The following is a 25543-nucleotide window of genomic DNA, read 5'->3' as shown; positions in this document are numbered from 1 at the left end:
CCAACGCCATCTACATATAGAAAGCCTAGTCGCGTAAACGAGTCTAGCAACCACGGCGTTTGCCCTACGTATTGTTTGCCGCATGTGAGGGGAATCTGATAGATTACATTCACCTTGCACGCTACATATCTACTGTTGCGATTCTTCTTGTACACCTGTTCATTGCTTTTCTTTTTTTCTTTTTTTTTTTTTTGTAACGTGCTGTTTTTAGTTGGAAGTCAGCGCTTGTCCGTGTCGTTCTGTGGTCCTTGTCCTTCTTGTGCGCTGTTCAGTCATGATTCGTTATCAGTTTCGGGCAGTTCAGACGGTAGAGTCGAGTCGGTCCGTCTTGCATCGCATCGTTTGTTAATCACTTTACCGTTTCTAGATAACATAATCCATGTAACATTTCTACTTTTTCATTCTTCACATGGTCTTCATATGTACGCATGGTGCGTCGTTCGCACGCTCACACGCACTGCACCGCAGCGTCTCTTTTTGTCCACTGTCTGTACACACACATTCATCATCCTCATCGGTCATAGTATAAGTAACTAAGTATTATCTGAAAAAGGAACAAAAAAAGAAAAACTGTCTTGGAGCACGGTGGCTGCCACTACAGGCGCCTGCAGCTCCATGTCATTTGGATTGGACTCTGTCTTATAGACGCGGCGAAGGCATAGGTGGTGGTGGTGGTGGTGGTGGTGATAATGAAAGAGCTCGCCGTAGTTGCGAAACATAGTCACGTTTAGGTGGTGGTGGCGGTGAAAGCGCTCGCCGTTGTCGGCCTCACAGCGGTGGGCAACGTCACGACTAACGGCCTGGGGGAATGTGCGTCCTGGGCCGAGGGAGAAAGGGAACTGTGCCGACATATGTCTGAAAGCGTCTGAGAGAAAAACCCAGATAGCACAGCCGGCACCGGGATTCGAACCCGGGTACCTCCCAGTCTCGACGTGACATGGCCAGCACGCTAACCAGTGAGATCCACTTTTTTACACACATTTTCCACATAGTTTAGCCCTGGCCAAGGTCCCTTCGTGGAGGACGGCCAGAGACAGAGGAAGAAGAAGTAGTTCTGTGACCGCGTGACAGCAACGGTCTGCGCTGTACCATTCTTTGGAACAGAGGGATACGCGCAGTTTGGTCTAGCTGGCATCAGCACCGCTGTGCCTCGGAACGCACTGGCCCTGAACATGCGGAAACAACTATGCGCTGTGTTCACTTGCATCTGGATCAGCTTCTTGCTCGGTATCCTTTGCACCGTCCTCACGATGCGTCTCAAGGTACAGACAGAGGCTTCCTTGAAGGCCCTAGCCCAGTACTTCCGCCAGCAACCGCCGAACGCGGTACACCAGTCGGTCTCGCACGAGCCCGAACTCAACGAAGACTCTGAATGTGACAGTGCAGCCTGCAGATGGCAGGCGGACTACCTCTGGGGACGTCTTAACGTCTCGGTCGACCCCTGCGACGACTTCTACTCGTTTGTCTGCTCCGCGTCCTGGTTCAAAACGCAGACGATTCAATACCAGCCTTTCACGCAGTTCGCCACTGCTCAGCTCATGTCAGACGTTGACGACGTCCTTTCGCGACACCTGGCGGCGTCGAGCGATAGCTACGGTTCTTGGAGCTTCATGTACCAATCTACCGAATTACTGAGAATCTGCACGTACACTGACATTCGCGAAACGACTTGGGATGGCTTGAGAGACGTCTTGCAAGACATAGGCATCGGAGGTTGGCCGTACGAGAAGGCTCCAAGGAATGTAAGCATCGTTTCGGTGACCGCAAAAATGGAGCGAAACTTCGGCTTCAGTCCTTTTGCAGAAGTGGTTCTAGTCCAAGATTTCGTGGCATCGTTCCATCAGATTCATTTGATCCCTCCTCACACGCTGCTAAGAAGGTTCGTTCTGCATCGAAACTTGACGGGTGTCCCCGTTTCGACTTACGAAGCGAGATTGAGTAAAGTGTTCCAAAAGTTCGGCACCACGGCGAACGCCAGTGTAAGAATCGCCAGCGACATCGTAGCGTTCGAGAAACTTCTTGAGTCGATCAACTCCGTTGACGCACTACCGATATACGAGAAGATCAAAGTCGGCGAACTCTGGAACGGAACCAAGTGGAATTGGAAGGCGTTTCTGGACGTCGTCTTCAGCGACGCCAGGAACACCTCGGAAGACCTGGTCATATGCGTTTGCTGTGCGTTCTTCAAGAAGCTGCCATTGGTTATTGAAGAGACACCGCTGCTAACTACGGTCAACTATATCGGATTGAGAATAGTTGCGCTGTTGTCCCCGATGCTTCCAGGGTGGAACCCGCTTCTGATGCTGCTGAGCCACGAGTACTCCGGCCTGAGCGGCATCCCCGACCGCGTACTGTCCTGCATGGGTCTCCTGGAAAGGGTCTATCGCTACGGCACAGCGATGCTGGCGCGCATGTCGCTTTCCAAGAACTTCCCCAGCGTCTATAGGACTCACTACGACAAGGAAGTCATGCAACTCGTGCGCTCTCTGATGCGATCTTTACTCCGTCGTACCGGAACCATATCCTGGATGGCTGAAGAACGCGAGAAGACCATCGCGGCAGTTAAGTTCCAGTCGATGACTCACGATATCTTCGGGACAGCTCCGAGTCTTTACTGGCCCGCTCTCTACTACGGCATTGCGTCACCACGACTCAACGAAAGTGAGCCGCTGAAGAGTTACGCGAAGCTCTTGAAGCACACCAGGAAGATATACTTTGCCTCCAACTCTCCCAACCTGGACTTCGACGCCAAGTACCCAGGTCGCGTCTTCGAGCCCAAGGCGGTCTACTTCCACCTGAGGAACGTGGTGTTTATACCGCAAGCCATCGTTGGGTTCCTGAGCCACGTCTCTAACGTGATAGACAGCGGCTTCGTCCCTGTGGTTGGAAGGCCGATACTGGAGGGCGTGCTGAGGGCCATTGACGAGTTCGGCGCGTACGTCGACGAGAAATTCGGGCTGGGGCTCTGGTGGGGCGACAAGACCTCGACCAATTTTAAGAATTTGAAGAGCTGTTTGATTGACCAGTATGCGCGCATGTACTGGCCCAATGCTGATATGAGGAACTGGGAGCTTTACGTCGACATAAACAGAATCGTCCGCGAGGTGGCTCTCTTGTCTCCACTGTACGACTCCTTCCTGGAGCGCGCGCCTTCGCGCTTGAAAATGAAAGTGAGCAAGCATAAGGTGCTGGACGCGAGGACGTTGTTCTTCGTCAACTACGCGCTTTCAACGTGCGATCACCATCCACGCAGCGACATAATGCGCTTGCAGAAGAAGCTGAGAATTGTGCCTAGCGCCGTCTTGACCAACTTGGCGCTGATGAACTTTGAGGAGTTCGCCAGAGTGTTTCGCTGCAAAGTCGGGGCTAAGTTGAATCCTGCGGCGAGATGCAACTTCTGGTGAACTCTATCGCCCCCACATTAGTACATAATGGGCGCCTTTGCCCGTTCACGTTTTGTCATATGTTGTATGTTGTACACATCGTATTTATTATTACAATGATTGCGTACCCAGCACTGTTGGCTGCCTTTGATTCTTTTGACTGCCACTGCGGACTAAGTCCCGTGTCTTCAGAACCCTGCCAAATTTATGCTGTAAAGTATTATAAGTTTAATTGCTAGATTGGAGAAGAACGACGTCACGAGGAGCCCAATTTACACCCACATCTGGCAACATTGCTTCTCTGCCATGCATGGTCATCATCGATTTCAGTGTCTCCTCAACCACAGCACCTGGAAGCCGGCGATATCAGGCAACCGTGTCGCGAGCAGTAGTTTCCATGTTTTTATCTTTTTATCACTTTTGTTGGCCGTGCATGACTCAGTTTTGACAGCCCTAGATTCCGAAGCGTATACGAAGAGGGGAGTCGGGTCCTGTAGATTGCGTATGAAAATCTTCAGCCGGTGACGTGTCCGGTGAAGTGCGCTTACCCTCGTGGCTTGCGTTCCGCACGGTGAAGCCACCTTTACAGAACACCGTCGTAAGAAGGGAAGTGACTGCCGACGCACCTACTGTCGATTACGTGCCTCCCAAACACATAGTGTAAAAAAAAACAATGAAAGAAAAACAATTTCGCAAAACAAACGAGAGATTTTTTCTTGCATTCTTTTTACGCCGCTCGTTTATCGTCGTCTGACTGGTGTCGTGGTGTGCTGTTGTTTGTGCGCATCGAGCAACGATGATCTGAGTATGCTACATTTCATCTTCTACGTGTTGCCGTTCTCAATGGGGATTAGCACGGATAGGGTTTGGACATTTCATAATCCGCGAGCTAAGGTACAGCGAAATAGCTACTCTAGTTGAGGCTTGCCGGTTGTGTTGTCCTTTCTTCGGTGTTCCAGCCTCAGAACGTCAATTTCCATTGTATGCCTAGCATTCCTACCGCATGTTATCATGATGCATGTCAACTGCTGTATACTGTGATTTGTATCGGTACGTCACTTTTCACCGGTCTGTTTGCCGAGCGCGTCAAGGCGCCCTGTTCGTTGGTGATAGCCAATGTCGTGCTGAAGGCCTGGAGGTCGCGGGTTCGAATCCTACAACCGGGTGTGTGCTGTATAAGGTTTTCCCTGAGTTTTCCGAAGACTTTCCAGACGAATGTCGGCACAGTTCCCCCTGAAGTCGGCCGAGGACGCATACTAACTCCCCCCCGTCCCCCACTCCTTCCTGCTGTCCTCTCTCCATCTATCCACATCTGTACGCCGCTCATAGCCACAGTTGCCTCGCAGCGCTAACGCGGAATAAAAAAAAATCACCGGTATCGTGATGCAATTTCGTTTCCCCATTTGCTCGTCGGTACCTTTTACTGCGTCGGCAGACATTTACCCTTAGTACCCTCACAGTAATGTGAGGCAAGCTGCCTATAAGTCCAATAACCGTCTGACATGCAAAACGGCGCTTAATGCCCCACTCTGTCAGAATAGAGCACGCCATGTGCTCATCAGTGATGGCGGTATTCGCGTGTCCTTCGAACGGAACCGGAAGTACAGTAGGGCCATCCGTGATTGGACCGCGCCCTCTCTTTGCATCGCAGAACCTCGTTTAGTGACGGCGGTATTGTTATGATGTCCAAGTCATCACTATTACCAGCGACATTAGCGAGAACGTCTTTATGAAAACGGTGGGAGGACTCACTGAAGGTTCAGGTAATGCTGAAGCATAGGGTTCAAAATGGTCAGTAAGACAAAAATAAAGCTGCGTTTTTATTTTTATCGTTTTTCCGTGTTTGCGCCGCGAAGCAACTGTGGCAGCGACGTACAGATGTGGACAGATGGAGAGAGGACAGCAGGAAGGAGCGGGTGACAAGGGGTTAGTAGGCGTACCTGCGCCGGCTTCAGGGAGAAGTGGGCCGACATTCGTCTGGAAAATCTTCGGAAAACCCTGGGAAAACCTCAGACCGCACTGTCGGTGGTAGGATATAAAGCTCGGTGTTGTATCGCGAATTGTTGTCCAGAAAATATCGGTTAGTCTCGGACCAAGTGTTTCAGAAGGCCGATTAGTGTCTCCGATTAAATTAAAAATAATTTGAAGTAAAGCTTCACGTAAGGTGAACCCGCCCTCACTTGTGTGGCTACATACTGCACTGCCGGAGGGTCGGCCACCTGGGCTTCCGTGCGCCAGAAATCTCCGACACACTGTGCTGGAAGAAGCAATGTTTACTTCTTCCACATTGCTACCGTCCTCGGCCGGGATTGAACCCGCGATGTTGAGCGCAGCGAACAATCACGCTAAAATTGCTTAGCACGCAACGTGCTATCGAGGTTACATTTATTTCATGTCCATGACACACGTCATAAAATGATCGAAGTTGCAATTGCCCCTCAAAAATACTGTGTGCAGCTTTGTACAGTAGACTTGACCTCAGCCAAAACCATTTGTATGGCAATGTTGTACTTGTACTTCCTTTGTTGTGGCCCTGTGGCCGATGCATTACTGCAACAGAACTAATAGTTGTGCAGTAATTACGATTCCCGAAGTGGTGCTGGTCAGATATCACGGCATGCCGCTCCGACAGTGACAGCCTCCGGAGAGGTCACGTGATCCTGAGAACCAATGGGACCACGCCGTCTCTTCCCAGAGAAGATATGACGTCATTACATTCATTTATACCGGGGTTGTTCCTGTTGCTCGTTGTCTTCGTCACAACTTTATTTCGTAACGTTTTCCTCTGGTTCCTTTTCAAATAATGGGCTAATTTCTCCTTTGTAGGCGTCTCACAGTCGAAAAATACTTCGCCAAATCCGACCTTTTCACTCGAGATTGGAGGTGTTAGACCATAACCGCCCTCCAGCAGCTAAAAAAGAAAAGAAGCTCTCCCCCCCCTCTTTGCTCCCTCGTTTCCACAGCCCACTAGGCTCAATAGAATCGGCCTGGGAGGTCAGACCCTCCCCTTCCATACAAAGAGACCGGTGATTAACAATACAAATAAACACGCGGAGCAGCCCGAGCGTGGAAATGTTCCCGCTAGGGGGCGATGCTGGTGTGTGACAATCCCGGTTTTGGTTTCGCTATCTGACCTACGACGTCGGCGATGACGATAACAATAAAAAAGAGAGCGGGAAGGGAGTTCTTTATAGCCGTTTTGCGGGGATATTTATTTATTGTTACGGATTTTTGGCGTTCGAACGTCGTTCTTTTTTCTTTTTTCTGTGTACTAGGGTTGCCGGATTGTGAATCGCCTCTCCCGCCTTCGTGTAATGGTTGCCAACCGATTTGAGCTGCTCGGCGTATTGTGCTGCTTTCAGTGTGTCGTCGTTACGCGCTTCGGAATTTTTCTTGTCGTCTACGATGACATGGGAGTGTTTTTTTTTTTTCTTCCTTCCTTCCTTCCTTCCTTTTTTTTCAGTGAAAGGGGCATCGGAAGATGGCGTAATAGTTCAATTTGTTTTTGTTGCTTGCCCAAAATCCGATTTAAATCGTATTTGATGAGTTTCTCATCTTCGTTTTGATTAATTCTGATTTCCGCCTTTTCGTATGCCCCTTTCGTGTTCAAAGTTGAAGAAGTCTCGTGAAATAAGAGCTGACTACAGCACCCGTTTTCTACTCTGTACGGCCAATTCAATGTCTGACAAGTCCAGTGTGAAATTTGACTGTGGGTTTGACCAATTGCGAGTAAAACACAGCCAAACAAAAACAATAGCGCGCACCTATAGCTCTGTGGAGTTAGGAAAGTACGTGCTACCAGAAATCAGCGACAAATTCCGGGTATACTGTTTCATATTCAAGATCACTCCCCGTAAACAAAACAAAAATCGTGAAACTCACCTCTTTTTTCCCTCTAAAAGATGTATTACCGGGCAATCTATCTTCTCCGAAATATTCATTCACATCCCTTCCTTAAAATATGCTCTCATTCACGCTCCCGACCGAATGGTACTCACTCATGGCGGGAATATAAATAAGCAGACGACAGAACTGCAGAAACGCAGAAGTACACATAAAGACTACAACAGATGTCCTTCCTACTCCATTGTGAACAGACTTGTAAGTTTCAGCTCGCGACGACATGCACACAAATGGCGATTGGGCTTAGCGTATCAAAAGCGAGGGAACAAAGAAAAAAAAAAGGTAATAATAAATAGCAGTAACACCGCTCCAAATAGAAGTGCGGACGGCCGCTAGGAGCGCAGTGCATGCTAATAAGGTCGATGTCAATAGACTGCATGCAGTTCGGGCGATGTTCGACGGGATATGTAGAGGGGTGTTTTATTTGAATGTACTCTAGCGGGTGACTTTGTTAAAGCCGTGGCGGTTTTTCGCATGGTGACGCTTTCGGCTTTCGCGTTAAAGGACGTGAGTGAGGACCTTCGAGAGTACCATACTTTGCTGAGCAGTTGAAGTAGCGTCGACGTCGGCCTGATTTAAGGACCAAGACATATTCAGTGATGAGGCGGAGCGTGTTGAAAGCAATAGTTCAGCCTTTCCTTTCTCTTTTTTACTTCAATGCATTAATTTTCGTTTTTCGTTTTCTACCGAGAGCCTTCTTCGTGTATGTCTACCAAACATGGGGGACACAACACACAAACAACACACAAACAGCTTCACTGTCATCATAGTAAATTACAACAGAGCCGCAACATCGAGTCTGCTCTTTAAAAAAATCAGGATAATTGCTTAGTTTCTTCGCCTGCATACACTGAGCCAGTGCAGTGAAAGCACGCTTCACAGGGGACCGTCACGGACGGATGGACACTCGTCTTGACTTCACACCGTACTTCATCAGCACGCAGTCGTCATTCATCAGATTCGTAGAAACTAGAGCACTCGATTATGCTTGCGATGACATCCACTCGAAGGAAAAAGTTTCCATCCCCCCATTTAGGTCTATTTTTTTCTACTGGGTGAGGCGATAAAAAGAGGAAGGAAGAAAAATTCGAGTGACCAAGTTCGAACAAATTTCTTTGTACGTCCTCAGGAACGAGTAATGACCCTCTCTCCCCCCACTCTTTTCACGCGTGTCGCTTAAAGCGTCCCGCTTCCGTCCGAATTTGCATTCGAGAGAAGCCGAGCCGAGCCGAGCCACAAAACACTCGCGTGGACACCGGAAGCCAGATGGGTTCTTCCGGTTGACGCCATGTTATCTTCAAACACCTCCTTCCCCTCTGTTCCAACTGCGTCTGCCAACTATGGATGTCAGCAGATGATGCGTTTTCGCCTCATTAACCTCGTTCTCATCGCCTAGTTTCGCTTTATTTACTTCTTCGGTGACGCGATTATTATTAATCTCTCGACCGTGACAATGGTCTCCGTCATTAATTATCGCCGCACGGGGGCGACACAAGGAATGACCGCTTGTGTTCCCGGTTCTGTCTCTCCTTCCGAGTGGAGATGGTTTGGCCTCTGATGACGCGTCTACTAGAGATTGGAACGTTTGTGTGTCTGTACGTACGTTGTACGCTTTCGTGGCGCGAGGGCACTCACTATATTGAGCACGACCTACTAGATTATAACGACCATGTCAGCGCCGCATTTGGAAGCTAGTGGTGGCGCTACTCATCGGCCCGGTTATTGCTTCCTCAATTTCTGCAATACTTTGTACTTCAGCTTACCTTACTATTTTTGTATAAGCGGTGAATGTCCCACGGGCAGTGCTTCTTTCTAAAGTTGATTATCATCATCATTCCACGCGTTTTCATAGGAGCTGTTGCTGTCGTCTGCAACGGTAGTCGTACGTCCGCTTCTGCGCGTTCAGAATTCAAATTTCCATTATCCAATCACGATGTAGATCTCGCGTATAAACGGGCACTAAAGTGTAAAAATTTCTCCTCGTGGAATGAAAGGTGTCGTTACCTTGACTTTTTTTTCACTTTAGTGCTCTTTAAAATCCTAGTTGGAGATATTTTTTTTACAAAAGACATGCTTTAGGTTATTCGTGTGTGTGCCAATATTTTGAATTTTTCTAAACCCGTGTGTCCGGGATCACTGTCAGGGGGGGGAGTCTGACACAAGTCAATGAAATCCCTATACCACACCAAATGCCTGTTTCAGTTTTTATTGTTGTTGTTGTTGTTGTTGTTGAGAGATTATCGCAGCCATACTGGATGCACTCTCCATACAAACAACCACATGTATATAAGCCACATGACTTTCACACCAATCATTATGTCATGAAGGTAGCAGTTGCTTGATTCATTGACTTCTTCACACACGTTGATTGACTCGATTTAGTTGATTGAGGCCGACTTCCTTTGCCGGAACGCAGAATTGGAGTGAACGATATTTGACACGAGAAAACAACAGAAGTGAAGGGGAAACGGGAGATGAAACATGACAATATACCCAGGTTGATTTGAAACGACTGGAACATATTTTTTCCTAAAAAGCCCTAAACCCTAATTAAAAGCCCTAAGATACTCTGCCCCCTACTGCACTTTCGGCGCTTTATCTGGCGCTACATTTTCGCGACAGTTTTTATTATTTTTATTTCTCCGTTCTTCACGTTATAAAAGTTCTTATACTGGTACTTCCTCGGTACTTTACGAGTTCTTCTTTTACACCGTTTTGCTTCCCAAACTTTTACTACATCCCAGTAGTCGACCTTAAAGCTCGCCTTATCGCTATATAGATTGCTCCCCACCGAAAATGAAGATGTCCTCAAAACTTGGCGAACTTTCCCGTCTTTCTAATCGCGCTGCTGCGACTAATTTAGAACAGCATTACGTTCGCGGTTCATCTGGGGCAGCAACCCCACACTTTCATGACTGCGCCTAAATTGTGAGGAAATGGACACGCTGCCGGCTGCCATTACCGCACGGGGTCGCTGCACACCATCATGGACCACGGGACATTTTTCGCGAATTAGTCCAGTGCTTTAATGGCTTAGATTGGCGGGAAATTTCAGTAATTACCTAAATCGCTGGCGGATTACTCGAAGATCATGGACTCGAACGCAGACTCGATCAGATTATAGGGCCGGTGTATGTTTCTTTTTGAAGTCGCAGATTGAACTTTAGGAGATAAAATTAACGAAAGCTGACTTGAGTGTGTTAAGTGAAAGGGGGAGGGTACGTTTTTTTGGGGGTGAGGAAATGCTAGGCAGACGAACGTCTTGTTGCTGTTAAAAAATTAACATACCGGAGAAATAAAAGTGACAGAAAGCGACGCAAACTTTCGGGAAAGCGGCTTCCCTAAACTGCTTTATATGCGGTGTTATGGAAGGCGTTAGCGATGCTATATGTGAACGCTATAGTCAAGCCCTTCGCCTCCTGGCAGTCGGAGTTGGCAGCACTGGCCGACCGGCCTTATGATGTCATCAAAGTCACTCTGGTCGTGGGACCCCCCAAGTCATGCATCGAGAGTTCTGCGCGCCACTGTCAAATATTTCTGGGACATCATCTTTTGATGCATAACGGCTTCGCGACGAAGGTGAAACTTATCCGCTGGTCGTTGTAGTTACACTGGCTTGAGCGTATACATGTCACACGGCCGCCTCAATCTAATGTGCGTCGCGTTTCGTTGGTCATTCCGTTCGCTCTTCGTTTGTTTCTATACAGGCTGAACCAGGGTTCCGGAGCGAACCGAAAAAAAAAAAAAGATGTTATTTTTGGGCGAACCGGAACGGAACGAAAACAGAAACAAAATTTCATGCTCTGGAGGCGGGCAACCGAAAATATGTTTTCGGTTTTTGGTTCAAATGGAAAATTGAACTATTTGGCCCTCAAGTGCACAATACATGGCATCCATCTGCGTTTGGGTAGGAAGCTCCAGAAACCTCACATTACAACAACGTGCCAGAGCGCAAGACGGGCTCCTTGTTTTTGTCTATAAGGCTCATGGTAGGACCTTGTAACCTCTCTCTTTATTTCTCTCACTGTTAGAAAGAATAAAGGGGATTATTTTCGCCGCAATCAATTCTTCTTACACCGTGTGAAACTGAACCGGTTCGAACCAGTTTCCAACCGTTATTTTTTTACGCCGGAACTGAACCGTTTTCTTTGAACCGAAACGAAAACTAGAACGAAAAACTTTCGGTTCGACACCCTGGGCTGAGCCAACACCTCCTATATAGTAGGAGGCTTGCGCACGACGTCGCACAGGGAGGCCTGCTGCCTGTTGATGAGGCTATGACGTCAATGAAAGAGCGATCAAGGGAAAAGCTCGAAGCAGCTCGCAAAGCTCACGCAGGCCTCCGTGCATGACGTACAGTGAACCCTCGTTAATATGACCCCCGATAATCTGACATACGCGCTTTACGACCATACTCCTGGGGAACAATGCAGTGAAATCTCTGCAAATCCCCCCACCCCGTTAATATGACAATTCCGCATTATGACCAAAATTTTCGGGAATGACCATGGTCATAATAACGAGGGGCCATAGGGCACAGGCGTTCTGCTATCTAGGAGGTGCTGGCTGAACCCACACCGGCACACTACCAGCTCCCGTGGCCTAGTGGCTACTATGACAACATTCTACGCCGAGTCTCGGAGGTGATACGGGTTCGAATCCGGCCGCCGGCTGTGCTGTCTGGGTGGTTTCCATTGCTTTTCCTCAGACGCTTTAAGACTGGCACAGTTCTCTATGAAGTTGGCCCAGGACGCACGGTTCCCTCTGCGATGGTCGTGACGTTGTCCGCCTGAGCGTGGCCGACTACGGCAAGCAATCCATTACCACCACCACAGACACACACACACACACACACACACTGCTCTGCACGAACACGACCACAGGGGAATTCGCCATTAGCGGTCACGCGTAGTAATCCCGCACACGCATTAGATACACCACTCTTTTTCGCTGGCTCATTTTCTTTCCTGTCACTTCATCATTAACCCCACCAACCCCTAGTGGTCCTCGCGCAGTCAACTGTAAGCGTTCTGCAGTAGTCGAAACCACAATCTCAATATTTTTCTTTCCAACCTTATCCAATCCAAGAAGTTACGAAAGCATCACAGCGGTTGGACAGCCTTTTAGACTTCTTGGCAGCCAGATCTCGCTACCATAAGCGTGCTGGAGCAACCGGCCCAATGTAGAGTTGGGCCAACATCGCCCTATTTTTCTTTTTTATACCAACCAACCAACTGTCGCTGCAGAACCAAATCTTACATCGGTATGGCTATCCATCGTGAATAGTGCAATCCACATACCGTCGGATCAATGGACCACAGGAAGGGAACTCTAACAACATCCGTGCTGAACAGCAAAGCTGTAAAAAGCCGTGTTTGGGTACCTAGGTACAGAAGCTAGGTATATAACCCCAGTTGGCCAGCGGCTCATGACCAGCGCGTCTTGCCGCACGTCAGAAACACTTCTTCAGGGTACCTTTGCTCGAAGCGTAAAAGTGCTAGAGATTCCCCGGCGGGCACCGAATGTTGCAGCCTTGGCTAAAGCGAGGGAACTACACTTTTTGGCTCTTGGGAAGCAGGGACCTCTACGACACTACACTCGCCTGACAACCAGACGTCGTCGTCACCCCTTGGTCTGCCTGTCGAACATACATCGTGACGTCATTTAATTTTTCGAATGATTTAATGGAAATTTTGCATTTGAGCTTTCCTTATTTGTTATGTCTTCCTACAGTGGGGTGAGCGTACAGGACTGGCTAAATGTCCGGATTTGGGGATTGGGGGGGGGGGGGATATGTTTATTAAGAAAAAAGAAAGGAAAGGTTAGCCAGGCAAAGAGCCGGGGCTTGGGGATTGGGCTCTGCAGCGCAACTCATCGGATACTCTTTGGTGTTTGTTCGGTATAGTAAGAGCGCTATAATCACAACCTCCGGTGGATATAACGTACCCGTAAGCCCGTTCGTTTGCAAACAACACGAAATCAAAGAGCACCCGTCAAAGACTGTGGGTGTGTGCCATAGTTTTGTCATTGCTCCTAGGCGTTTCCAAGAAGCCAAAATAATAGCGTGAACTTGCCTATACAGTGAAACGTCCGCGTATGTCCGGTCAGTATGTGCTCCTATCGTATTATATGTAGTTGTTGAGGCATGCGTTCCTTGTTCTCTCCAAACCTCTTACAGTTTACCGCCGCGCATCTGCCATGATAGATAGCCCAGTACATGCACAGGGTCTAACCTTTCCGAACCAAGTGCCTTTCATCAAATCCCCTCCGTATATAGTACTTCATGAAACGTGCCGCGCTACACGCGGTATGTACTGTTATGTGACTACATAGTCACGTAGATAATATGTAGTACTATGACCAAAGCGGCATAATATTGTAATTATTACTTACATAGGAACAGCCGCCTGAAGACGTAGACTAATGACTCAAAAAGGGGGATCACAAAGGAGAAAATAACTGGAATCCTAAGTTACCTCTTCAAAAGAATGTAAAGACAAGGAGGACTCTGTCATGATCTTCCACTCTCAACCTTCCGTATCAGGTGATGAGATCGTGTTACTCCGCCTTTAAGATAAACAGGAACAAGTCGACACTCGTGGTCCTCGTGACATGTCCTCAAGGACTTGAACAGCTCTCAAGAGGAACACTTCTGGAAACCCTCAGCGATATGGGCACTAATCCAGCACTCTGCTAAAGCAGCACTTGGCATAAGCTGCCCTCTGCTATAACTCATCAATATGCACCAGCCCTACGGACACCTGGACAGTCCTGGACTATTCTTTAGCGAGTTCCAAGCCTACACCTCCGGCAACATTGTACGTAACAACAATGGCCGACACGTACGGGAGGGGGCTTTCTTCCCTTTTTTGTATAGTCGTTCTCCGTGCTTAGTCAAATACAGGGAGTGAAGAAAAGAGGTTATGTGCGCACAAAAGGAACAAAAGGGTATCGGTTTAAGCGGGCTTTTGTGAAATTGGATAGAGGTGGGAAATACATTTGTGGGTGGGGATACATGGGGTGTTTAGCGACGCTGCGAGCAGGTATGGGCCGTGTGCCTGTGCGGTAGATGTCAGTGATACGTGAATGTCCATATAGATGTGATTAAGAGTATTCTATAACAGACGTCGACTAATGAGACAGTACCCGTCGCATAGTCACGTTAGCAATACTGCACGATGACGACGTAGTTATTAAAAGTGTCGGCGAATAATCAACGAGTTTCGGGAGAAAAGTGGACTGTGGCATGCAGAAACAGAACAAAAGGCGTACCAGGGGAACCGGAAACAGAAGGTAAATGACGTGCGTTTCGTTAAATCAACTTATCGGTATACTGTGTTTCGGAACAACAACAACAATAGATGCTGACGATGAGATGGAGTGTGGAACGTTATGCGAAGATGATGAAGGAAGGACGAAAACACGATAACAAATTAAAGCGTCTGGAGCAACTTAGTGGGTGACAGGAAGTCCATGAACAGGTGAAGAACCCGACGATGGAGCACAGGATCTTCATAGGGGCCAATGAGTGCAGCTAAGTTGAGTGGTCTCTTGCTGATACGAGCAAGCTCATCACACAGTATCCGCCTTTGCGGGCCGTAGAGTGCACATTCCATAAGAATGTGCTGAGTGTTCACCACGACACCGTAATATCGTGACGGCTATAAATGTGAGTCAAAACGCAGACATATAAGAGTGCCCTTCGCTGCTTTCTAGATTTGGGCCGCATTCTCATCAGAAAACGTAATTGCGTTTTGGGTTATTGTACCTGGGTTTGCTCACTCCATTAAAGTGCATTGCGGACTAAGCTTGCTGTCTTCAGAATATTACCGAATGTCATTGGAATCCACGTGTTCTCAAGATATTCTTTCTCTATATCCGCGTTTACATGAAGACAACACAAGTCGACTTAACTGACGTTTGCATGTAAACCGGTCTATGTCGACTTCAAAGAGAAGTCGACACAGTAAAGTCGCTCGGCTTGGGTAGTTCAGACGACAAATGTCGACTGAATTTCGCTACGTAAGCACTTATATGCAGGCACTTCCCATACGTCACTGCCGGATGCCTCGTCTTCCTTCGACACGGAATGAAATAGCTGGGTGAGGGCCAGAGACGGAAGGAGAAGTAGAGGAAGAAGAGAAGAGTACAAGTGACGGCTTTCTGAGTATGAAAATAATGGCAGTTCGAAAGGCTGCAGAAGTATTTGTGAAGTAAAAGAATTCAAGCGATGGCAATTATGATTATTGATTGATGATTCTGGTTTTTTCCGCCAACATCAACATCACGCGATGACAAAGTTGTGTGTAACGTATCAAAATTTCAAGGTTACAAGTCGGAGACAACGGTGGCGCTTCAGTCCGGGATCAGTCGACAGTCATGTAAACCGTCGCCAGGCGGCCTTGACGATCAGTCGACAGGGGCCTTCAGTCGATATATCCGTCCATCTAAACGCAGCACCGGAATTATCATAAAACTAATTTCTACTTTTGAGAAGGCCAAGAATGACTCAACGTGGTGCCCAATCTACCCCGCTGCGTCTGGCAACATTGCTCCTCGAAGTTCGATTTCCGTCTCCTCACCACAGCTGCTGGCAGACTTCCATCGTTGGGTGAAGAGCGGAGACGATCGCCCGCTGTTGCTAAGAGAAAGACGCAGACTCCTTGATGATGTCACATGCTCTTGGAGAATCTGAATCAACGGAGCTTTTCGGCTTCTTTGGAAAATTCGTGGGAACGGGTAAGGTTTACTGACGGCACTTCCATTTTGCGTACTGAGTCTTCCAACGAAATTGTTTTCTAATGCGAAATAAAACATTCACTTCTGCGTGACAGTCGACACGCGGATTTCGATTGGTCTTCATTCATAGTTCATAGACTTCAGTCAATAGTCATATCGTAACTCATTGGTCATCACTCATAGTTATTTTTAAGTGCACTGAAGCAATAAACGCGATTCACGCTTCGACGGCAAATTTTACGTGTTGTATAGATTCTATACAACACGTAATTCTATAGATTCGTGTTGTAATTCTATATAGATTGGAACGACAAAGTTTCAGCTTCAGGAAATGCTATTGTCGTGGCCGGTGATTGAGCGAGAGAAGAGTTTTTATTGGCGTACGAGTATTCATGACACTTCACCGTTGCAACAGCTAGGTGATTTAGCTCGAATTATAATAAGAGTAATCTGAATAATAATGATAATAATAATAATAAAAATAATAATAAATGAATAAGTAATAAAATATCTGTGTGCGGGGTTTCAATGAAAGCCAAGAAAGAAGCTTTTACGGGGATAACCACTAACCACAGCCTAACCACTACGCCACTGGAGCTGGTGCAACGAAATTTCAAAACTGCGTCTCTCAGCGCAGCCTAAACTTCAAAAACCATACAAACTTAGCCCTTGAGACGTCACAAAAGGAACACTTTATTGCTCCGTGAGGTTTTCCCTGGGTTTTCCGAAGATTTTCCAGACAAATGCTGGCACAGTTCCCCCTGAAGTCGGCCCCCAGGACGCATACTAAACCCCCTGTCTCCCACTCCTTCCTGGTGTCCTCTCTCCATCTGTCCACATCTGTACGTCGCTCATAGTCACAGTTGCTTCGCGGCGCTAACACGGAAATAAATAAAAATATTGCTCCATAGCGAAGTGGTTTTACCGAAGTCGTAAAAGCAGAGCTCATTTAAGCTTATCGCAGTGTAACCCTCTAATCTTTACTCGGGCATTCCTTTGTATTCGGCGTTTCTCGGTTAAAACGAATGATGAAAAAAAAAAAAAAGAAAGACAAAAGAAACACTACCGGCGTAGTTTTTATTCTTTCTTTTTATTATTATTAAAACTGAAAACGCGGAACCCTACATATGATACTTGGCCATCCCCTAGGGCCGTCTCCAAGACTGGGAGTTCCCAATCTTGCACCTACTTCTGAAATTTAGGATCTCAGAGGACAATATCTGTCACGCATCCTGCGAAATATTGACCTATTCCTACGGGGTATTCACGGTAATAAATACTCAAGACTGGTACCTAATATAAACGGAAATACAATTCCGTGGACGGCACACTTAAGTATAGAAATACGGGAATTCACAGTAAACTGTCCCTCATAGCGAAGTCAGCAGAGCCATAAAAAGATTCGGTATAAGAGACAGTTCCGTGAAACGGATGTGCCGCATAAACAGCGCAAACACGGCCTCATGCAAACAAACCTTGGTAGTGAGGACCTTGGCAGCCTTTTTAATTTGTATGGAGAAAAAGTGAGAGACAGGAACTGAGGACGAGAAGGAAAAAAAAAAAAGGACTTATGCTTAGATTTGAAGTGCGAGTTATCGCCTGCTTGCCCTTCGCACTAACCGGAGACGAACACTTCGAAGAATCGTGATCGAAACGCGTGCATTGCTATCGTACAGAACAGACAGCGAATGGACTTCGAATAAAGCTTGACTAACTTCACTAAAACTTGAGACTCCTAATAAAGCGATAATTCGAAAAAAAAAAAAAGGATTTCGTTGTAACAACTATTTACTGCATATTTCAATACAATTTTAAAAAGAATGTGTTTAAATACTGCGCACATCACTGGACTTCATTCAGAACCACGCAGTTCGCTGGGTCGCTCCTACTGTTTCGTTCATCGAGGTGCGCACGGGGGATTCCGCGCCATCTATCGCAAGCCTGCAAAACACACACTTTCTCCGTGCTAGGCGGGCAGTTAGGGCAGTTGCTATGTTGCTACATTCTCCACCGAGCAGCTGGCGCCATCTGCCGAAGTTAATCAAAATCAGTCATGAGAGGTCGCATTGCACGTTCCATGCATAACACAGTCCTATAGCCAGCTAACCTCCCGAACGACGTCGTTTGCTCCCCTGATTTGTTGAAAACAGGAGGCGTACGCCCCTTTTGTGACACTTGTGCAGCCGAGTGAATTGTCACAGAAAGGCGTACGCCCCGCGCTTTCGACAAATCAAAAGTTATAACGGTTCCGCGTTTGCCTTCATCGTGTAGTTCTTCGTGCATCGTGCTTCGTCATGTGAGGTTTTTGTAAGAGTGCGGGTTTCGCACGAAAATGTTGGGAGATACCGCAGCGTTGCTCCAGGGCTAGGGATGGTCGTCTCAACGATTTTGAAAGGGTGCACTACAGCGAAAAAAACCTCTCCTTTCGGAATGAAAGATACGTTACCATGACACCAATACAAAAGGAATGGGACTCATCCGTTACGTCGTTCGTGATTTATGATTGACAGAAAAAACGCAATGTACGCTTTCCCTCCGCCTCTCCTTCTCAAGAAGCGCGGCAATGCGGAGAGGCCTCGGATTGGTCTCCTCAAACGATATCCCGCGATGATTGGACATATCGTCTGAGGAGACCAATGGGAGGCCATTCCGCATTCGTTGCAAGACGCTTTTCAGAAAATCAGTTTTGAGAAAGATTGAGACCGTTTTGCGCTTTATTTCCGAGTTTGCCCATTTAGTACGCGAAGGCGTTCAATTACAACTGACAGACAATGGGTGTGTCGTCTTCGTGGTCACGACCGCTGAAAGTACGTTCATGATTGGCTGCCTCCGTTGAAAACGGCAGGCTCTCTTTATCTTTCAATCCCGGTGCCGGCTGTGCTGTCTGGGGTTTTTCCTGGGTTTTCCCCAGACGCTTTCAAACATATGTCGGCACAGTTCCCCTAGAAGTCGGCCCAGGACGCACATTTCCCCAGGGCGTCAGTCGTGACGTTGCCCACATACGTGAGGCCGACAACGGCAAGCCCTTTCACCATCACCACCACCACCACCACCTCTTTATCTTTCACTATCACCATCACCATCTCTATCTAGGTGGCGTTGACAGAACCGGCTATCGCTATAACAGGCTAGCAGTGAATCCACAGGCCGTTGCGATCCGGTCATTAGCCAAGGCAGCCGCGCTCGCGCCATGTGCGCGAGGATTGGATCTCCGTGGCGTCGTGCCAGTGCATGGCGGCTTCCACTAAGATGACCTAAATTTTCTTCAAAAAAAGTAAGATACCTTTGCAGCATTCCTTTCCAGGCATCGTAGGGAGTCATTCCGCGTTACGTCAGTGTCGCTTTGTGCACTTGTACTGAGGTTGAATACTTCCGGAAGCCAGGATGGTCTCGTCTGTGTGACGACTTTTGGTCGCCGTTTATAACGTCCTAGCATTTCCAGAGTGACAGAACGATGATACTGATATATGCCAATGACATTTAGACAATTTCGAAACCTGGATAGGGCTGACCCTCGCGTGCACCGCTTTCCGTGTTGCCCGCTTTATCTTGTATAAACCCAATACACTTCCTTGTTTCTGGCTGTCGCAGCCGTTGCCTGTATCGAATGCTATCGCCTGTTAGACCTCACCGCTACCGGAGCTGGCTTCCCAAACAATTTATTCCAACGCCTTATAGCAAGATGCAAAATTCGCGAAGGCGACCTATAGGGCAAGCTACGGAAGGTTATTCTTTGCCATAACTGAATTTGTACAGTTTGCTGTAACATGCGCAACAAAAACTTTTTGTTCTTGTGTGTTTCGTTTACACCAGCTATAGAATACCGTATATAGAAATACCGTGCCGCGCTTGGAGAACTCCGGCTAAGTAAACATGAGCAGCACCGTAGTCACAGGAACTGTGCCCGGCACTTGCAGCTCGACTTCCTCTAAACCTCGCTCTCCACGTATAAATACCTAAAGTATAGTGAAGTTAAAAGTAACTAATAAAGCAATGCATAGTATAGTAAAGTATAAGTAAAAGTATCTTGCGCGAGTCAGGTGCACCTACTTCCGAACCACGCGATAACAACTGGGAACATACACTCTAGGAGAAAAAGGAGTAATTGGGATGAAGAGCAATACAGCTTCTAATCCCCCAGGAGTGCAACTTACTCCCGACCCATTTTAATTCCTTGACCCGGACATTTACTCCCCAGCAGTACAAATGGTCCATAAACTACGCAAAAACTTCGTACATTTCGTCCTGAAAGGGCTAATATTTGTGGCAATACATCTAGCCCCAAACTGACTAAAATTACCTCTTTTTCCCACTTAGCTTGTAGGCCCTATGCATGTCTGTGGCATGCTTGATTCCTGCGTACGGCCACATAATACAGTTGAAGAAGGGCTGTCCGCCTTCAAAATACACTTCACAGAAAGGTTATTTTACCACTGGGCTCCTTCTCTCCTTATGTATCAGAGTGCTCCTGTCTCTCAGTAGGCTATGTACGACGGTTACCTACACATGTCCACAACAGGGGTGCCGCTGGAAGCATATACACGCGTTCAGTGCGTGTGCGTTGCACGTGTAGACCACAATGAACAGCACAAGATAAGCAATATTGCCAACTCTTCTTTCCAGACAAAATTCTTTTACAAATGGTCAAAATTTGAACCAGCAGCATGACTTCGCGGAACCCGGCAGCAAAGCAGGTGGGTCGGATGAAGTCTTCGGACATAGTAATGTCCGTTGATGGCGAAGGGATGGTCGACCCCGATGATCGACTGGCAGCCTACCCGAAAATCGTCAAGAAGAAGAAAAAGAAGTCTCAGGATGAGGAAGAGTACCAGGAAGCGAGGACCCACCGGCTGCACGACGCCAGGCAGGAGCCCAAAAGGCTCGATGCCATGGCGGAGACCTCGGACAAGAAAGATTCCTTCATGGAACAGGCCGGTACCAGTAGTGCGGTACGTGATAATAAGGATCTTGTGGACGTCAGCGTACGCAAAGGCGTTACGCGCGCAAGGAGATAGCGTTGCTAACACTACACATGATCTGAACGCAACGCAAGTTGTGTGTCCAGGGGCACGTTGCTGGCATCGCCTGAAGATCGCAGCATCGTAACGCCGTCCGTGCTCGTGCAATAAGCGGCGTTACGATGTTGCGATCTTCGGGCGATGCCAGCAGCAACGCGCCACAGCATACGTACGCTATTTCTCGGCTGTTATTATACTGTTTTAAGAGTATTTTATGGTGCTTACAGTGATTTCTCTTTTGCGAAGTCTAAGGTCAATGCGGCCCGCGACTCCATTTGAGTTTGAGGTCCCTGGACTAGCCACCATACTAAAACTACCTATCGTGTTTTGGTAACGCTATTGGTGTTGCGACGAAGTAATTGGTAAGAAAAATGACGTGACGAAGGGATAACGCAAAACAACTGCGCACATTGCAGAGCCCGTCCAGGAAAGTCGTCACAGACATCTGGGTCAACCCCAAAGAAGCGGTCAACTGGAACCTCGACTCTCTGGTCACCCTCAACGTTTTAGGCAGAGGCAGCTTTGGCATCGTCTACTTGGTGCGCCATAGAGTCAACCGACAGCTGGCTGCGCTGAAGTATATCCGCAAGAAGAATCAAAACCCGGAAAAGGTAAAGCATCCGTGAAAGCGAACATACAAACAGACAGAGCCGCCAGCATTATGACGGCCGTTCAGATAAAAACGAAAGATAAGAAGCAAGGGACAAATCGATTTTTCACGTCACCTGTAGACATATGCACTTTGTCCCACCCTTTCAGCTCACCTGTAGCGTAGGTTCTGTAGACGTTTCTTGACCCAAGACCTAATGACCCAAGAATTTCTGCGCAGTATGAAGACTGTCACGCGAAATGTTGACTTATGTATAACGGTGGTGAACCGGACAAGTTGGCATGAATGCATCGAGATAAACTAGCACTTCAAACGGGGGCAGACAGGGCAGAGGACAAACACTGTGTTATAGACTTCCAACAAACAGAAAATTTATTGACGACCTTCTGCTGGCTTCTGTCCACACCTATATCTTGTAAGCAGTCGTAGGCTGCATTTCCTCTCACGTCTTCCCACGGGGACTAGGGGTTTCACCAGTGTGTTAGTAGCTCACACCAGAGTCTTCGTTACACCTGCCTCCAGAATTGTAAATTGTAATCAAAACTCGGTGTCTATATTTCACTTGGCCTCTCCGAACTCATTGTTGCGTCGTGCGGTGTACTACTGGTACTGGACCAGGTGAAACCCTCTTCTAAAGTCGTCATATCCTGTACGTTGTGTCCAGTTTTACGAGACCTGATAGTATGTGGATGCCGTGTAGTGGCTCACGTAAACACTGTTGTCACAAAATTCATTCTTTCTCCAGGAGCGCAAGCGTGTGGAAGTTGAGAAAGCAGTGTGGGAAGCTGTCACCGATCACCCTTGCGTCGTCACACTTCGGGCTTATTTCGAGACTGCAAAAGGGTACGTTAAGTTCGAGAGCACGAGACGCAGCACTCGTAAAGGCTGCCCAGAGGGCACAGGGGAATTTGTGCCCAGAACAAGAATGATGCAAAAGTGACACTCCACTCCACACTCCAATGACAACACTCCAATAAAAGACTGGAGTGGAAGCAATGCAGACAGACAGGGGCGGATTTAGAGGGTCGGGGGTCCCGACGTCCCGACTTCCATCACAATTTGTCTTCACATGGTGTTTGGTTGACCCTAGATCGCGTGCCTACACTCTTAAAAATAAGGGTGTACTTTAACTCCTTTCCTTGCCACATATATCACTCCCCTTTTGGAGAGTACAATTACTTTAAAAAAAGGAGTCTCCGCACTCCCTTCAGACTGTCCCTACTGGAGAGTAATAGTATTACTCTCCAGGGTTCTGAAGGGAGTGAGGAGACTCTTTTTTGAGAGTAACTGTACTCTCCAAAAAGGGAGTCATATATGTGGCAAGGAAAGGAGTTAAAGTACACCCTGTTTTTTAAGAGTGTAGCATGCTGCCCATAGCTGCACCCCCTCCTCAGAAAAATCCTGGATCCGTCCCTGCAGACAGGAACTGCAGAAACCGCTTCACTGCTCTTACTCGCGACGTCGCTACCTTAACTGTTGTTTTCGCGTTGCTCCAGGTGGTGCTTTGTTATGGAGTATCTACCAGAGGGTTCCATTCGCGACCTCGTCCGCAAGAAAGGTCCATTCAAGGAAGAAACGGCAAGGCTTCTGTCGGCCCAGTTGGCGCTGGCTATCCAGCACGTTCATGAGAAAGGCAAGGTGAATCGTGCCTTCGGCGCGCCGACTAATACTTGTTCGTCCACAGGATTTCTGCACCGAGACATCAGTTCCTCAAACGTGCTCATTGATAGCAGAGGCAACGCAAAGCTTATCGACTTTGGTTTAAGCCAGGTACTGTCACGTCGACTGCGACGTTTCCTATAGATTACGTTCGATGCAGATTGGCACGGAAGCGTGGAGTCGATGTGGCTCTCTGGCTTACATGGCACCTGAGGTTATAAGGCAAGAACTCTACGGTAAGCAAAAACTGAGCACCTTAGTTACCAACGCTCTCCAGGGTCTATTGTCTTCTGCAAAATACAAGCGAAACAGAAAACGAAAGCGTCGTTGATGCCATTGAAGCGACACCTGCACGCTTGCCTCGGGGGGTCAGTCGTAAACGTGTACTCCCACAGATTCCAAGGTTGCGTGTTCGAACCCATCCGGGGTCACGAGCAATCTGGTGGTGCGCTACGAGTTGTTTAGAGAAGTCGTTTTCCTCAAGGCACGAGGACAGTGAGATTTCAGCGCATTCTAGAGAGGTTCAGGGGCGTCGCTCCGATTATATTAACCCGATTAATATTGTCACGCACACGGGTATAAGTGAGAGCCTCTCTGTATTCTTCAGAGGAAATTTGGGCTTCTGATTTGTTGGAATCTGTCTGAAGTGTCCTACGAATTGTGATGCAGGCACGTCAGCAGACTGGTGGTCCTTCGGCATTGTGCTCTTCGTGATGCTCGTTGGGAAAACACCTCTTGCGATCTATGCCGCCGAAAAAGGCGTTGATCTCCACCTCGCCAGGAAAGACATCAGATATAGACGTGAGTACGACGTCGGACCGAGCATTATCAATGAACTCTGTCTTCCCTGGCAACTGAACGATAGGATATCTCACGTATGAAGAAAAAAAGGGGGAGGGGGCTTATCTTGTAAAGGGTCCGCCAGATGAATGTGCCCATAGATCATGCTTACCTGGACCGGGCACCAGTTGGTCACAGAAACTCCAGTCTACCACCGTTTCGGTTGACCCTGCGCAAACTTTGGAACTTGCAATGTGTCAGCCTTGTCTCTTTCTTTCAGTTGCCTTGATAGCGCCATTAAATATTCCAAGGACCTTATCCAGGTCAGCACAGACGCTGCTGAAGGATATTTTGAAAGAGGTATGCCTCTCAGTCGCTGTCACTAGGAAGGACTTTAACGAAACATTTATTGTCCCCGAAGAATCCGAAGCGGCGACTGGGCTGCAGACCCGAGGGCGGCTTCGATGACATCATGAAGAGTCCTTTCTACGCTGCGATCGATTGGTCCGATGTGTCCTGTAAGTATGACGTAGGCCCCCTGTGTGGTTCGAAGGATCCGTTAATCCGCAGGTTTGAGACGAAGGAAACTAAAGTTTTGTAAAAAGACTCGTAGCAAGCACAGCAGGAAGTGTCCAGCTCGTGCGAAAAGGTACCGTCGGGCGCAGAGGACTCAGGAGCTGCTCATGGGGAACTTACTCTTCTTGCAGGCGGCTCCCTCCCGAGCACAACGAGAGAAGAAGGTTCCAACGTGTCCACGTAGCACAATAAAGAATATTCTGAACAATGCCACCAACTCCGCTGTGAACGGCCATTCGAAAGTCTCGTAAGGTGTGTAAACCAATACTCTTTTGGAAAGCGCTACAATACACGCACAGAGGAACTACACGAAACGCTAGTTGCAAGAAGCTTTAATGTACATTTCTGGTTCCTTAAATAGCTCCCCTTGAATTTGCCCACTTGCCCCTTAAATTTGCTTATCTCGAATGCCTCCTACAACTCCCCGTCCTTCTGTCTCCTATATGTCTGGGCCCGCGTGCACGCATCTTCGGCCAATTCCTCCGTGCTTCCGTCTGTAGCTTTGGTAGTGCTTTCTGTACACAGTACTGTCCTGGACGCTTCTCTTTCTTAGCACTGGCAAAGCTACCTCATTGCTCGTTGCTCATTGCCCATTGCCTCAAAGCTACCGAAGTGCCTCAACGTTCGTGCAAGCGGACCCTCGTCTTCACAGCTCCTGGATATGCACTGATATTCTACTGCCGTTTTGTTTCTGTTCTGTGAGCCTTGACCGGTTTATCCTTTACAAGCTGAAAGGTTATCATATACGGCACAGGTGACGTTTCTGCTCACCACTTTTGTTATTGCACATGCCAATAGTGATAGCTGTAAAGACGACATGTTCGACGAAGTGAGAAGGTTCATCACTGAGGGGAACGTTGCCGTTTATTTTGAGC

General features: G+C 47.8%; 2 protein-coding genes across 3 annotated transcripts; both read left to right on the top strand.

Moving 5' to 3' along the window:
• Positions 1-1172: 1172 nt before the first annotated feature.
• Positions 1173-3404, top strand: LOC135398681 (neprilysin-1-like). The gene has a single exon (XM_064630065.1). It carries the CDS (start codon positions 1173-1175, stop codon positions 3402-3404), a length of 2232 nt encoding a protein of 743 aa, XP_064486135.1.
• Positions 3405-19175: 15771 nt separating this feature from the next.
• Positions 19176-24881, top strand: LOC135398141 (protein kinase C iota type-like). Of its 2 annotated transcripts, XM_064629570.1 has the most exons (12): positions 19176-19299; positions 20649-20974; positions 21460-21654; positions 22399-22496; positions 23150-23286; positions 23338-23423; positions 23473-23548; positions 23982-24113; positions 24373-24452; positions 24514-24610; positions 24663-24741; positions 24800-24881. In XM_064629570.1, the coding sequence occupies exons 2-12, from the start codon at positions 20690-20692 to the stop codon at positions 24858-24860; spliced, it is 1326 nt and encodes a 441-aa protein (XP_064485640.1). In that variant the 5' UTR covers positions 19176-19299; positions 20649-20689; the 3' UTR covers positions 24861-24881. The 2 variants fall into 2 exon arrangements, with proteins under 2 accessions (XP_064485640.1, XP_064485641.1); XM_064629571.1 differs by lacking the exon at positions 24663-24741 and having other exon boundaries at positions 19179-19299.
• Positions 24882-25543: the final 662 nt, after the last annotated feature.

This window comes from Ornithodoros turicata, chromosome 6 (genome assembly GCF_037126465.1).
Source record: "Ornithodoros turicata isolate Travis chromosome 6, ASM3712646v1, whole genome shotgun sequence".
Lineage (NCBI taxonomy): Eukaryota > Metazoa > Arthropoda > Arachnida > Ixodida > Argasidae > Ornithodoros > Ornithodoros turicata.
This window is presented reverse-complemented; position numbering and strand designations above follow the sequence as displayed.